Here is a 15,816-nt window from a genome sequence, read left to right as displayed (position 1 = left end):
TTGCAAAGCTGTCCAGGACTATAAATATGTAGCTCTTTCATTTCGCTTTTGGTTCTGTGTGCCTTGCTAACGATTGGCGTGGTGTGATTTTTGATTTCGCACTTGCTAATTGCTAGATGTTTCAGGAGCACGTGTCAGTTTTGTTTCACAGCAAGAGCCCTAATCGTGAATGACTCCCCATCACTGCTGTGTGCTTTCAGATCTATTCTAGGTTAGTAGAAAAAGTCACACATTATGACAGTAGGAAGCGCCCGGACAGAAGCCTTTTTTTTTATGACAGAGGTGAAGACGAGTTACACCGAGGGAGTGTGTATTGAGAGAATAATAGATCTCCCAAATCTGTATTCATCTGCACATGTTACTTTGTACATAATGGGACTTTCATCTGGCTCAAGGAATACAGGGCAAATCATTTCACAAGGATGATATGTCCTTGTACTGTTTCTCCAGTGAATTGGACACAAATAGGTCTTCCATTACCATCACTCATGCATGTCTTTTTTTTCCCCTTTCAAGTAGAGACAAACAGGAAAAAAAAACCCCAACATTTCTCCAGCTTCTGTTTTACTGTGGCCGATACTAAAATATTCCTGCTCTTTGGAGAATGGTCTCTAGTGTTTGGGTCTAGTCTTTGCTATTTATGCAGACTTTCTGCCCTTCTGTGCATCTTTATAAGGACATTGATGTTTTTCTGGTGTGGTCTTTTTAGTATTCAAAGTGTAAGAACTGAATGAAGAGCTTATAGCGTGAATAAGATGAGAAAGAAGAATGCCATCAAATGATAATAGTTTATTCTTAAACATGCAAATATTTAATGCAAGTATGAATGTTCACTCTTTCACACACATACTAAGAGATGTGTTTGCAACAGCAGGGGTAAGCAGAGCATGACCACTTTGGTTACCACAGATAAATACATTTTTGCTTATAGCCTGAGTTGCGGTAACTGATTGTGTTTGTGATCCAAATCTTTGGGCTAATTTAAACCAATGGTGGTGCTTGAAGCGAACTCAGAATGTGGACCCAGTCTGTTACTGCTGGTGTTTCGCTGCGCTGTCTCCAGAGAAGCCGTTGCTTGGAAATGACTTTTGGTGCTGTGAGATGCAGGGAGCTCACAGCGCAGTGGGGTGACAAGCTTCTCCCCTGAAGAAAACACAGTGATGATATTGAGCCATAACTTTCTTCTGTATATACTGAGCGCTCTAGGTATCACTGGAGAAATCATCACAAGGACATGCCTGGCGTTGCAGTACTTAATATAAGGCGTTGTCAGTCAGCCACAAAAAATACCCCAGCCAAACACCAAACCTTTTCTCTTCTCTGCTGCTTTAAATTTCTAAAAGCTGATGGGAAACAGCTTGGTCAGGAGCATACCTCTGTCCATTGACTCTCCTGGCACCTGAATTCGGTGGCAAAAATTACATGAAGAATAAACCTGACCTGAGAAACAAAAATGCAGTCTGATGTTGATAGTAAAGGGGTTTCATTGCTGCATTGGCATGCTGGAGTGGAAGTGGAGGAAAAGCTGAAGGATACCAGTAAGGACCTGGTGGAGAGTAAGCCAAGAATTATTTAAAATTTAAAAAAGCTATAAATAACTAACAGAAGCCACTCATTTGGCTTGGCATTGCCATGGGGGCTCAGTGCTGCCAGTGTGCATGTTCTTGCATCTTTCTGATGGGTAGGTTGTGTGTGTCTGTGCACATCCAGGACTGTGCTTTGCAAGTGGAGAGATTTAAAGGTGTACACTTGACTTTAAAGAAAAAAAAAAATCTTGGTGCCCCGCTCTGATTTTTTAAAATATCTTGTAGATACTTATTTGCGTAAGACACCTATATATGTTTACAAAGCTGATCTTAGTGGCTTTTCATGGTCACATATGTGGAAAAAGAACAACTTGAATTTTGATACTTCTGAAGTACAGGCAAGTGTGCTCACAGGAGGATCATGAAGAATGTTTTGGTTCAGTCAAAGAGCAGGGCAGGCGCTTAGGCAGTATATTTATTGCTTGAATTTTCAGTGCAGGAGTTGATGAGATAAGCAAGATTTGTATATTTGCATTACAGTTATTGAGAAATGACCATAAAGAGACTGGCAAATGGCAGCCAGCCAACTAGACTGAAATATTTTTTGCCTGGTTTAGTGTAATGCAAAATGACCAGTGCTTATGTACAGAAACACCACTTGCTGTGAAGAAAAGGCTAAAAAATCCGTGTCGTTATCTGCATCCTTCCCTTTCACTGGTGGCAGAAATACTTCATAAAATGGAAGAATCAAACAGCAGCATAAACTGATATGTGGTGAACTCATATCTAGAAGTTAAGTAGGAAAGAAAATCATTATCACTTTTAAACTGCACATATTTTTATATGTCACAATGATAATGTTATATATTGCATTGTCTAATGACCTGAAAGCTTTTGATATTACCAATGCGTTAATGCCTATGAAATAAAACTCAGTAAATATTTACTGTGGGGTAGGTCTGGGAAAGGTCATATTGCCTCATTTAAGGTCATGCTGTTTTTAAAAACCTCTCTTTCAGAAAAGACAAAAAAGGATTAGCATCTTGAGTTAAAATGAGGAAACAATGCTCTAAAATTACATATTTTTATTTTGCAGTCAATTCTACTTTAGGGAACAGACTTCCCATTGATGATTTCCACACGCCCTTGTCTCAGCTGAGTTTCATCTCTCAGTGTGTGAAGCCTTCTCTTGCCTGGCTAGCCATTGTCATGCCTGGGGAAAAGCTCTGTCGGGTATTAAAAAAGAGATACATAAAAGAAAGCTAATAGCTGAAGTTTAATTCTAGAAATTCTGCATTCAAAGGGTTTGTAACTGCCAAACTAGCTAGAAATTTAATCTGTATGCTCTCCATACTGTTATTGCTGAGCTACCTCAGCCTTAGATACTAGGCTGATGAATGTATTTATAAAGGTTTATCTGCATCCCTGTTGGCCACTGAAGAACTGCCAAGTGTAAAACCACACGACAGCAGCAAGGAATAATAATTTGTAGGATGAGAGTACCAAACCTGCAGAACAGGGTGCTCAGCATCACTTAACGAACCAAGACTTCTATTGTCGTTTGAATGACTTCTTAGCAACCTCACTTCATAAAAGGCACAAAACAAATAAGAAGGAAGATTCAGAGGTTTATTGCTCTTTGGCAACTCAGGAAGAGAGACCTTGATCTCCTGATTGATTCTTGTACACAGGGCCAGCCTTTGTCACGTCGGCAGAGGATTTATGAACGTGCTTACATCTTTTGCTGAGTAGGACCTTTTGTATGCTTGAAGTTATATCCCTTGCTCAGCCATGGCCATCACATACTTTTATACTGCTGCAAAAGAGACTAGCTAAACAAAATTTAAACTTTTTAATATTGATTTAGACAGAAAAGATTAGGAGTCATAATATATAAAAATGGCAATACAAATCGGAGTTGCAGCTGCCATCATACACAACTAATGTTTCTGGTCTCATCTGACTCTTGATATTTAAGAGTAAGGTGCCCAGAGAGAGAAAAACATCTGCACAATGCAGGTTGTTTAATCCTAACTGGGTAAATTAAATTCTTCAGATCTGTCTCTCCTTACAGAGTACAGAGGGTGCCTAGATGATGAGGTTTGACTGTATGCCAAATTTTTAGTTTGATTAAACAAAGCCAGGTGAATCCCACACAAAGTACAGAAGTCTCAGCATAGAAGTTCTGACCGATATGTCATTAAGGTAGTAGGATATCTGTATTTTAGTTGTACATGCAGAGATATGCAGAATATTTAAGCAAGTTGTTGTGCTAGCACATGAGTGGATCCCAGTGAAGCATAAATCTGGTGGCTGTATATCAAAGTAGAAGGAATTATTATTTTCCTGATCTGCTAGACACTGTTGCAGAATATTCTGCCTTCCAAGTTGAAGCCATCAAACTGCTAGGAGAGGATGTTGTAGCCAAATTATCTCTTTCATGGAAGCCATATAACACTTGGTAACCTGGACTCTGGTAGCTAACAGAAGCCATTCTCCCCTGATCAGGCTCTTCCTCTGGGCAGGTGGGGTGGCACGTCTTACACCTGAAAGGACTTCGCCCCACAGCTGAGGGTCCTGACTCCATTTCCTAAGCTCTTTGTATTCGCTCCTCTCATTCGCTTCCTTCAAGTCAGCCTGCGGCAGCTGCACTAAAAACTAACCACTTGATACACTCCGGCCAAATCAATCCTGCTGGAGTTACCCCGCAGGGGAAGGTGGCAGTGACAAGCTGTGAGTTTTTGCAGCATTAGGGAGCTTGGCAGTGTTCGTGACTACCGAGCAGCACGTTGCCAGCAGTAAGTGAAATGGAGAACTTTTCTGCGGGTAGGAATTTATCAAATCAGTACGAATGGCTGAGCTGAGCCTAAAGCCACGCTAGGAATGAATTGAAAATCAGGCTGTAGCAACAACTGAAATGTTCTGTGTCGATTTGCAATTGACCCTGTGCCGTACAGAGACTTACAGAGCTCATCTCTTGGTAGTAATCAGGGAAATGGCACTGGCTGCTTGCCTCTCGCTGAGCACAGGTAGGGAAGAGAAAAAAAAACACTGCCAAGTGAAACAGTCACCCCCAGAAAACTTGCACGGCAAATACTTTAGCAAGAAAAAAACATTCAACCACAGGAACTATGTATAAATAACATGAGAAAAATCTCAGCTGTTCATCTTGCCAGCTTTTACCAGTTTAGAGAACAAGTGAACACAACAGGGTGATCAAAGCGCAGAATATCAGGTTCCACTTGGATCGGAAAACAAAATAAACCTGTGCTTGTACCTGAGTAAGCAATCTTTCAGGGGGTGGCCATAGCCATATTATGGTTATGGCTTTGGGCAGAAAGATAGTGTTTTAGAGCATGGAACAGGAAGACTGGTGATCTCGTTTTAGACTTTTTTTCCCTGACTCTGCCGTGGCTCCTGTGACCTTCGAAGAAGGTGTGGTGGGTGTTTGGACCTTTTTGTTCAGGGGGCAGGGGGGGGCTGGATGAGCAGGGAGTGGTAGAAAAAAGTGACAAATAAGGCAGATGACTTGTTTGAGGTTAACTCCAGACCAAACTGAAGTCAGCAGCTTAGATGGGGACAAAATGGACCCCTCATCTGCTTCTGGATTCTTTGTGTCAGAAAAAATGATTTGAAACAGAAAATTATTATTTTTTTCTGTTAACAGCCTCATATTTCAAATTTGCAAACCTCCCTAGTAGTCTCAGAACATACTTAAGAGCACTTTGGTGCCTAATTCCCATTAAAATCACTTGGAGTTATGGAACAGGAGTTAGGCTCCTGGAGTAGTCCCTGTCTATAAGTTTAGTCATTGGCATCTAGTCTGTTCTCTTGTTATAGATTAACACGAGGAGGACAGAAGGTCTTGTTCTCTTCCACCATTTCCCACTCAATTACTCTCTGCAGAGCTTGTAAGATGAAGTTCAGCTGACACGAGCATAGTCCAGGTCCTCTCAGCTGCACAGCAGTGATGGATCACGTCATGGTCATAGTTTTCTCATGGTGCAGCATCAGTCTTTGCGTTCTATTGAACATCAGGAGTTTTCAGTAACTTTCTAATGTCACCTTTCAGCATCAGTAGCTGTTCAGAAGCTGTTACAGCATCAGAAGCTTGTATTACAGATGTCCGTCCTTTGCACAGGAGAATCCACAGTTTTGGAGCTGATACACTAAACAGCATGAATGAATTTGTCCTTCTTCATCCAGAAGACACGTCTCCTCCAGTGTTCCTTCTCATCTCCCATAGGACACTTTGAAATGTGAGACACCTCAAGGATCGTTTGACACCATGGAAAGGGAGATTTCTTTCTAGTAATCCAGTTCTTCAAAATTCACATTAATTTCTCACTCACTCTGCCTTCTTCAGCATTTTCCTGGAGTGATCTGTTCCATCTTCTTTCCTCTCTGATGGAGAGGGAACTGAAGCATATTTGGATGTGTTTTGACCTGTAGTTGCTGTGCTGTGAAAACACTTAATTGATGGACAGTATCTATATTCTTAGGGTAATGTAGATGTGGAGCATACTGTTCAGTTAACTCCTGTTCCTAGAAAGTAATCTTTCTTTTCCTTTCCCCCTAACTTCTCCCTTTTGGAATTTAACAGAGGAGCCACCTAACATGAACTTGGCCTATGTACAACTCTGATCAGATTATGCTTGTTCAGGTAGAAATTTGCTGTAAATGTTCTCCCAGAGACAGAGGACAAGATTGATCACTACAAGGACCAGTTTGACAGAGTTAAGGGAGTTGATGAGTCAGTGTAATATGTTTCCTGTGCCCTTTTTTGTTTTCTGTTATTCATATACAGGCTCAAGAGAGAAGATGGGTTTTAATTAAAGCACATGGTTCATTTGGCATGTGTATGTGTTCGGCTACATCCACATGGGAGAGTGAATTCTGGTCATATTTGAGGTGTATATGTGCAGTTAGGTAGGGTCCATAATAGGGAGAAATGCCATCCATGATGCTCTCACATAGGTTTAAACTTTGTCAGCATCGAGGTCTCTGCATCACGGTGCTTGGATTTTGCCCTCTCCAGTTTGCACTAGAAAAATGGGATGGAAATAGATATTTAGCAACAATTTATTAAATATTGGATATGCTGAGAAGGCAATACATGAAGGGTATTAGCCTTGCTGAATGCAAACATTTCTTTTTCACACATTTAGCATTCTGGCATTTACTTAATGCTATCATAATAGCAGTTGATAGTGTCAGGAAAGATTTCCTTCCAGTACCTCTAAAGTAGGTTATTAACTTCAGAATGGTAGCAAAATGTGATGGACTGTACATAGAGTATTGACGCTCACTTAAAAAACTCCCTGATATTCTGGATCAGTGCACAGGAAGGGAAAAACATACCTGTCCCTTTAAAACTGTCTCCCAGAACAAAGAAATATTGACGTTCGTTTGTAAAATATGACTAGCAGATTGTTATTACTGGCTTTTTAAGACTGAGAATGGCAACAGTGCTGAGGACACTATTCATAGAGCAGCATGCCAGAAATGGTGGTGTGTTACCCTGAATCAAACATCATAAATTATTGAGAACTCCTGCTTTTGGTATCTTTTCTCTTCTTAAAATATTCCTTTTTACATGGAAAATCTTGAAGATAAGGGTTTCCATTTGTCCCATGGAGTATTTCTTCCAAAGAGTATTTATTAAGGGAAGTTCTCTGCACAACCTGTGCAGAATTATAGGTAAAAACAAAAGCCTGAGCTATAAATATCCTTATTTTTGAGAAGTCTTTATGTTTTTGTGACAAGTCTTTACATTTTTGTTACAAATCCGTACCATTTTTGTTAGCACTCTTGAAGACCATTTCAAACAATCCTTTCCTCTTGGAGTCAACACTCGCCAAATCTGTGCCTGCTCCAGAATTCACTGGAACGTGTGGAAAGCGCAGGATGTACTTTCTTCCCTAAATTCTAGAAGGATGACTTTGCCTTTTTAATTAAAATTATAGGGTCTAATAATGATAGCTAACTGTGCCAAAGAAGCCTCAGTGTGGGGCAGTTTCCACCCAGAGCTTATCTGTGCTCATAGATGATCTTTCTTGGGCCGTGGATATGAGAACTGCTTTTTCTGAGACTGCCAGTGTCTTTGTGAAACCGTATCAGTTTCAGTCATATGAAATGTTTTTTTCATTGAGAACCTTTGAAACAAGAGTAAAGAGGCTGGGTGTGGAACATAAACAGTGTAGGGTTTGGTGTTGCAGCATTTAGCAGAAAATATTCTGTGGTGATGATGAGCAGGGAGCTGTGAAAATAAGAAAGATAAGGTATTGGGCTGAGCCAGGTGGTGCAGCAGTGATGGAAGCAACGTGGGAACCTGAAGTCTCATCTACATTAAAGACTTGAAGTACTTCAGAACACAGCTACATTGACTGAAACCAGAGTCTGTTGCCTGTTCCGAATGGTGACTTCACATTGCAACAGAAGGGAGTTTTAGGGACCTCTCATTTTTCTAGCTATAAAGGATTGGAAGGTGGCTGGGATCATCCCAAATCTGTGAAGTCTCTTGCTGGCACAGAGAGAGAATTTTATAAAATAGAGTAAATTAGTAAAACAGTTTAAAAAGGCCAGAATTTGACTCTGTTCCCTGCACAGTGACTTACACGAAACCATAAATTTCCAGCAAGTGCATAGTATATTTAGTGGAGATAAGATTTCAATTTCTGGATAAAATTTTTGTTACATTTTTATTGTAATTGTTCTTCAGTATTGTTTGTCACCATCAGAAGAAACAAATACATTTAGGAAGCTGGTGCAAAAATACTGTGGCATGGCTTTTATGTATGTTTTGCAATATTGTTTATTTTATGGAATTTTCTATGTGCTTTCTGTGGAGGTACCACTGCAAGACTATAGCAGAGGCCGAGATACGGAAGTCTGGATCCCAGTCCTATCTTTGCTATAAGGTTTGGATTCACTGTGCCCGGTACCAGAGAACCGCAGGAATTTTGCCGAGCCGAGAGCATGAACCCTTTGGCTATTGAGTGCACTTTCAAAAATAATTCAGATCTCAGATGAATCCACAGGTACTCTGTCTGAAAAGGTCATCCGGGCTCTCAGTCACTCCGTTTAAGTACCTGAAATTAAATAAGATGAATCTTGATGAGAGTGAGTCATTGTGTGATTTAGAATGAATTTAGCATTATTGGCCACTGGAACAAAATAGATCTGAGTATAGTAGAATCACTCACAAAAACAGCAAGTATTGCATCCAAGAGGTCTGGATACAGTGTTCAGTATTGTTTTGTAATACTTACGTTGATGTTATTTTTGACCGCCCGCCATTATACAGTAGGGTATCATAATGGTACTTTTACCCTAAGAAGTAGATCCTCATAGCTTTAAAATCTATTCCTGCTTTGAGATTTCAGATGCCCACTTTGAAAACTCTGTGATACTTCAGGATTTACTCTATAAGAGCTGGCAGAAGTCAAATTTGTTCAGGGTCTTAATTCCACTTGTCTAGCATTAGATAATGTGATGCAGTTACTAGTACTTCAATTTTACAGAGCTGATGAGCGTCCACAGCTCCTCCTAAAGTCAGCAGAACATGCAGCTGCTTGCACTTTGGATAATTGGGTCCTGGCCCAATGTGTTTCAGAGTGAGATATTCAAAAGCTAAAGTACATAAAATTAGTAGCTGGTTTGCAACTTTGATCTCTTCTTTACATGTAAAACTCATACTTTTGTAAGGGAATAAACCAAGGATATAGGCTTCTAAAAAGAGAACTCTGAGCTCTGCTGAACATCGTTTATTTTCTTACTACTCTTTGAATATTATTTATTTGACATGTCCTGTATCTCCTTGCCCCCCCCTCCTTTTTATTTTAATTGGGACCTTGTTATTGGCTGGAAATTCCACTAGCATGACTCATCCCTGCAGTGGAAATGACTATGAACAGGCATCACGTTGTGGGATTTACTCCCTCCCCCCCCCTTTTTTTTTTCCCTAAGTGCTTTATCGTGGCACGAGCTTGTAATAATAAACTAGGAAGGAAGCTGGAGCTAATAATTTGATTCTGAATGCACAAGCCCTGCCAAATTTCCCCACAGGCATGAAACAGCCGCTCAGGCTGTGACACCAGCAAATTAAATCCTGGAGGTAGCTGACCAGAAGTAATGAAATGTGTATTTACCATACTGATGCTGTCAGTCCTAAGACACACTGGCTTTACAGTCTAGTTAAGTGGGATATGTTTGTCACTTCCATCAGTGTTAATTAAAAATACCCAGGTTTGTTCCTAGCCTTCTTCCCAAAATCACAAGCCTGGTCGTGGCTGGTAACCCTCATCTCATCCTATGTGAAGAATGGGATGCTCAGAATGGTCTGTTCTTTCAAAACACTGCCAAAGTGAAATCCATATCCCGAAGGAGGGAACTGATCTCATCTTATGACATGTTAATTGCCAAGCCTTTTTGTTCATCCTTTATCTGCCACTTCATTCTGTAAACCAAACCTGGAAGCTGAAATGAAGGGATAAAAATTATTTCAGGAGCCAATGGATAATAAACAGATGCCTCCCACAAGCTATGTGTCCGGTGCATGCAGCAGTTTAAAAGCCTGGGCACCTCCAGGTGTGTGGAAGAGGGCCACATAGTCAAGGAAAAGAATTGGTACCCCTCAAGGGAGGGAAGCATTGTGCAGGTGGGCGCAGGCGTGGGATGGATGAGCCACACCGCTGCTGAGGAGATGTCACTCAAAAAACGCCCGTGCATCATGACAGCCAGTGGTTCAAAAGCACCTGGCCACAGGCACTGGAAGGAAGGAGGCTATCATTTCACAATCCCCACATGCTTAGGACGTAAAGCACTCAGAAGAAGTTATTTTCCCCAGTTAGGTGTTGTCATAGGTAACAATAGCATATGTCTGTGAGATTTCTATGTATTTAGCTAGCATGTTCTGCTAATTATGTGAGAACTGTTGAAGAAGGTTAGTGGATCTTTTACTGAATGGTACTTGCTGTGAATTCAAGAAAACATTGCGAGGGCAAAAATGAAAGTACGGTCTTCAACATGGTTAATACAATACCCATAGAAGAATCAAAGAATAAAATCACACCCCGTATGAGCAGTCTGAAAGCACCTAATTATATCCTAGGAGTGACTATAACTCTGCAATTATATGCTTAATTTCCAGCTGTACTTGATTAACATCACAAATGATTTATAATACCACCATACACAAGGAGCTTGCTTTGAACTGTTTGTTGGCACATATAAATTTGTTGGTCTCTCTTGTCTGTCTCTTCATAGCAAGGTAGGCACTTCAAGTTAGTACCACGCAGTTCAGCGGCAAAGCCGAGGGAAGGCTAGAGGAGTTTTAGAGATAACACCGATCTCTTTCCTCCAGTGAAGCATTCATATGCAAGGCTTTGGAAGGTCAAAACCCACTGACTTCTGTTGGATTATACATGCACTTCAAGCTCAATATGTAGAAATAACCTTGCTGAATGAGGTCTGTCTTTCCTTGCCTGGCCTTGGAAGGTAACCATGCCTTCTGTGATACAATAGTGTCCATGCTGCTGGAAAGCCGGTCTGTGGGTGCCTTTCTCCTCCTGTCTTCCCGTGCTGGGAGAGCTGAAGAAGGAATCATTACACATGTTTTTAGTTCAGGGAGAATGGGGAGGAAGAAGGATAAAAGAATCTCTACTTGGTTTTGACCAGATCTACACATAATCCCCAGTTAAAAGTTTGAATCCGTGTGGATCCAAATGCTGGATCAGGATTTAAGGCAAAATACAAACACTTGAAATGTGATATTTTGGTCTGCTCAAGGGTAAGCCTGTTGAATTCAGCGGAGGCTAAGGAAAACACATGGAAGCTTTTGCATAATTGTAGTCTTGCATTGTAAACTTTTTGGAGCAGTTGCTCTGCCATCTGTGAAAAATTACCCAGAATTCCACACTAAAGTATTCATCCATTGATAACATTGACTTGTGTCATTTTAGCAACTTGAAAGCCATTTTGTAAAAGACTAATCAAAGCAAACCTCAAAATCAGCATCTGAAATTGCATTGCCTGGATTTTTAATCTCAGGCTTCAAGCTGTCCAGGCTGGTTATCCTGTTTGAGCTGGGCTTACTCTACACTTGGTACCTTGTTCTCTGCGCTGGGTCAGATGAGTGGGTTTGCTGGGGTCCTTTCTTCTCAAGCCTGTAGTTTTGCCTATATAGTCAGATATGACCTTAGGGACACTGTGAAGTCTCAAAGCCCAATGATATAAGCATAAATATATGTAAAGGCAAACTACAGTTGTTTAAAATTTTACAGTCCTAGAACCAATTCTTTGTTCTTGGGGATTTTTGGGAGTTTTTTCAAAGCCAGGCTGTGGCAACACCATATGTGTGGATTCCAAATAGGGAGCCTGGCTCCAGCAGTGTAAATCCAAAAAAAGATTATTCTCATGGAAGAATCCCTACTAAACAAAACTAGTAGAAGACAGGAGGTAGCCAAGCTGCTAGAATTACTCTCTGAAGAAGGTGTCTAGCTCTTTGGTGCAGGAACAACTTGACTGAATAAGTAAGTTGCAAACTAGCCATGGTTTCCCACCCTGCCCACTAACTAGAGCTCTCAGCCTGTGAAATATGAAGGAGAAAGAGATACCATGGAGCTGGGAATTGAACACAGCAGATATTACAGTTTTCTCTGTAGTAAAAAAATTCTAAGCAGAAGCAGCATGGCCTAATAAACAAAAAGGCAACTCTTGATTAAAGCTTGAACTTTTCCTTCTCATTAATTACCATGAAACTCTTGAAATTCCTGTAGAGAACAAATGCTTCTTGCTGGCAGCTGGTTTGCAATTAATAAAAAGGAAAGTGTTTTCAGCTGGCAATGACTTAACATGCTCATGATATATGAAAACAAGGTTAAATTGCTCCTTTCTCTCTACTACTAAGAAAAGAAATATTGAAAATGAAATGGTGTATCTTAGCAAATGAAAAGTGCGAACCAAAGCCATGGACGTAGTGCTGAGAGCTGCTTATCACCTGGTACTTGCTGGAACGAGCATATTTGGAAAAGCTTAGTCAGTGCCCAAAATTTCTCTTCAGTTGCAGGGTTTCAGAATATATTGCACTGATGAATATATGTTCCTGTTTCTGCAAGATAAAAGAGTCTTGATTTAATCATCTCTTTTTTGGGGATTTAAGTGACTTGCATTTTGTGACTTCATTGGAAGTCCTCTTGCCCCTGGTACCCTTTTTAAAATCTCATCCTGCTTCTGCTCTGCTCCACCTTCTGTCAGGAAAGAATGGTGGAGGCTTTGTTCCTCGGGATGTAAGGGATGGAGTAGCCAGAGCATCAGAAAGCACACGGGAGGAACCAGCCCCCACTGCAGAGAGACTGGCCTGATAGATTCCTGTGGGCTTTGGCTGACTGTGAATTGTATTCTGAAAAAATTGTTAGGATTTGATGCTAACTGTCTTGCAGAATATGAAACATAACTTTATCGCAAATATAACAGGAATAGCCTATGAATACCAAGGGAAATGCGTAAAAGTGAAATAATAAATTTTACTTAAGCAAAGTCTTTATTCTTGTCTTGCAGAATGCAGAACCTTTCCAGGTTGCTGTCCGAGAAGACAATTGTATCGTTGTCTCCCTGGAAGCATCTGATGTGGTGAGCTCATCCTCTGTATATGTTGTGAAGATAGCTGGAGAATCCAAGAACTACTTTTTCCAGTTCGAAGAATTCAATAGCACTTTACCTGCCCCTGTGGTTTTTAATGCCAAATACCATGGCCTATATTACATAGTAACTCTGTTGGTAGTGAACTCAAATATGGTTTCCAAGTCAGCAAGATCAATCACTGTGTTAACCAGTAAGTAACACCTTATTCTTTTTTCTTCTGTTTCTTCGCTTTGTGTGGTTGTTTTCCCTAGAAGTTCTTCTTGTGGAGAAGGTTGGGTGGGGTTATTTTGTTTTCAATAGGTCCTGCTTGTGTGTAGGATGAATCCCTGTGGGTAGGGAATATGTGTGGAGAAGGCTCATGAGTGAAAATTCACAAGGTCTGGGCATGAAGAAAGGGACAGCTGTGGGTTTCCCCGCAGTGACCCTTCCTGAACACTGACTGGGGAGGTTTAATATACTGAACTAAGCGATGGATGAACCTCCTTTCCAGATGTTCTTCCTAAACCCTTTGAACTAGGAGTTCCAAAAATGTAGTAAAAGGCATAAAAAGTGTTAACTGACTTTTCAGTGTAAGCACTCCTGTTACGTGGTGAGGTATATTGTTTCAATTGCTATAACAATGTTCTTTGATTGCTAATATATGGAAGCAGTACTAAACCTGGAGAGCAGGTGGTAGTCACTGTGTGTTTCTGCCAGTACAGCTGGAGGTTTTTGTGATGGAGACCATGTTTGTAGTAGTGTCTCTTACTACCTCCAGGTGCATTGACTATGGGGAAGAGGTGTGATTTTGTTTGCTGTGTCGTTATGCGAAGCACCACAGATTTCTCTGTAATTCCTGATGTATTTCTGGCTCTGCTGTTGCTCCATAACTGTTTCCATGTGCCAGCCTGAAAACAATTTGTAGAATATAAAGAAGTCAGATTCGAAAAAAGGCAGATAAAACTAATTTGGGTGCTGCAAAGATTTAAGATTTTTCTTGAATCAAAGAAGATTCAAGATTGTTTTTTTTTTCTCTAAAGGGCACCTTAGGATCTGTGGACAGTTTTAGCTGTCTTGCAGATGAGGCATGGTTATGATTTTGGGTACTTCTATTATTCTGTCAGTGAGGAATGCCATCCACTGCAAGAACAGTCAAAGCATGTTACAGTACCCTCATATGTTACCGAGTGAGGTGCTTGAAACTTAGGAATAACCAGATTTTGCATCATCTTTACATTCTTCAGCCTTCCCTTGTATGCTCAAGTTGTGCCCTGATGAGGACAACCATGAAGGGTCCTGTGGGAAAAATATCGTGTTGTTGGGTAATGCAAGTTTTTCATAAGGCATATGAGCAAGAACATATATGTGTAGTGAGCAATTTAAGGGTTCATAGGCAGCCTGAATTTCCTTTTCTTTGTCTGCTTTAACCTTGCAAAGTAGTAATTCTAATCCAGTTTCCTATTTTATGATTTGTTTGTTTTCTTAAAAGAAAATAATGGATGCATCAGGTGTCATATACAATGGAAAAAACAGCCTCACTGCACATTTCCAGTGGGGTTTGAACGCTGTACTTGCAGCTGTGCAGCAGGGCTCATTGCTGTTTGATTTCCAGAGCCCGCGAGGGTCACTGGTAGCAGGGGAAGGTGTGATCCGGGATGGCAGATGGAACACACGCTCCTGTGCGGGGAAGCTCTGAAGGAAGAAGGCAGCCGGTGTCACTCAGCCCATCGAAGCCAGCTCCAGACTTCCCATTCCTGGCTCGGGGGGTGTTCCCGAAAGAGCGTGAGGCTGGTGGGTCCAAGGGACATATACCACGTCGCGCTGCCTTCCCCAAGGCTCGACGGTGTCCTCTCTGCTGGAGAGGAGCCCACCCCTCTTCACCACCTGTCTTAGGCTGTTGTGCTGGCAGCATCTCGGGGTTTCCTGCTGCTGGCCCAGACCTTGGAACCGGTGGTTTTGGCAGTCGGCCAGCGCTGCTTGGGGAACTCGTGTAATGAAAAGGGAGCAGCGAATATCACTGGGTTTACCTCAACAGAAAGGCAGCCCGGTTCACGTTTCCCGTGAAGGGCATTCCTGCCGGCAGCGCTGGAGGATGCCGTGCTGGGCACAGAGAGCTTGTTGCCAGCGTGTGAGCTTCGCAAGAGAAGGGGCCCTGTCGCCTGCCTCCTGCTTTCTGTCGGGAAGAGTGACAGGGGCTGGCTGTCGGGCAGCGGCCGCAGCTACTGACATAGCTCGTCTTTGGAGCACAGGGCTGAAGGAATGGAAGTAAATTTGGAATGGAAAGATAGTGTGGCAGGCTGGGCCTTTTAAGCTGTATTTCAGTGCTTTTGAGGAGAGATCTTAAAGCTCAGGTAGTGGCCACTGGCTTCTCCTACAAAACTGCGAGAGGTGATAGTTGATTTTTCTTTTCTTTCTGTATTTTTCCTTTTATTGGTTTTGTCCACTGCCTGTTTTACATAATTTTCTGACTATTAATTAACTTGATTTTTTTGGCAGACAATAATTAGGATAGATTCATATTTTTCTTCATGCCATATGCTCTCTCTGCCTGTTTAACAGTTTCAGTTTATTTTAACCATGCAAAGACATATAACTATCTAATTTATTCCATCTATAACCTACACGTGAAAAAATGGCACATTGCAACTGGCTTCCAGGACCAAATTAA

General features: G+C 41.3%; 1 protein-coding gene across 1 annotated transcript in view; it reads left to right on the top strand.

Annotated features, from left to right (window-relative positions):
* PTPRO (protein tyrosine phosphatase receptor type O) overlaps nt 1-15,816 on the top strand; it is a 154,843-nt gene that overhangs the window by 74,761 nt on the left and 64,266 nt on the right. The window contains 1 exon segment of the mRNA XM_075440599.1: nt 13,086-13,359. Coding sequence (XP_075296714.1) covers nt 13,086-13,359 — 274 coding nt within the window.

Source organism: Opisthocomus hoazin, chromosome 1, assembly GCF_030867145.1.
Source record: "Opisthocomus hoazin isolate bOpiHoa1 chromosome 1, bOpiHoa1.hap1, whole genome shotgun sequence".
Classification (NCBI taxonomy): Eukaryota; Metazoa; Chordata; class Aves; order Opisthocomiformes; family Opisthocomidae; genus Opisthocomus; species Opisthocomus hoazin.
This window is presented reverse-complemented; position numbering and strand designations above follow the sequence as displayed.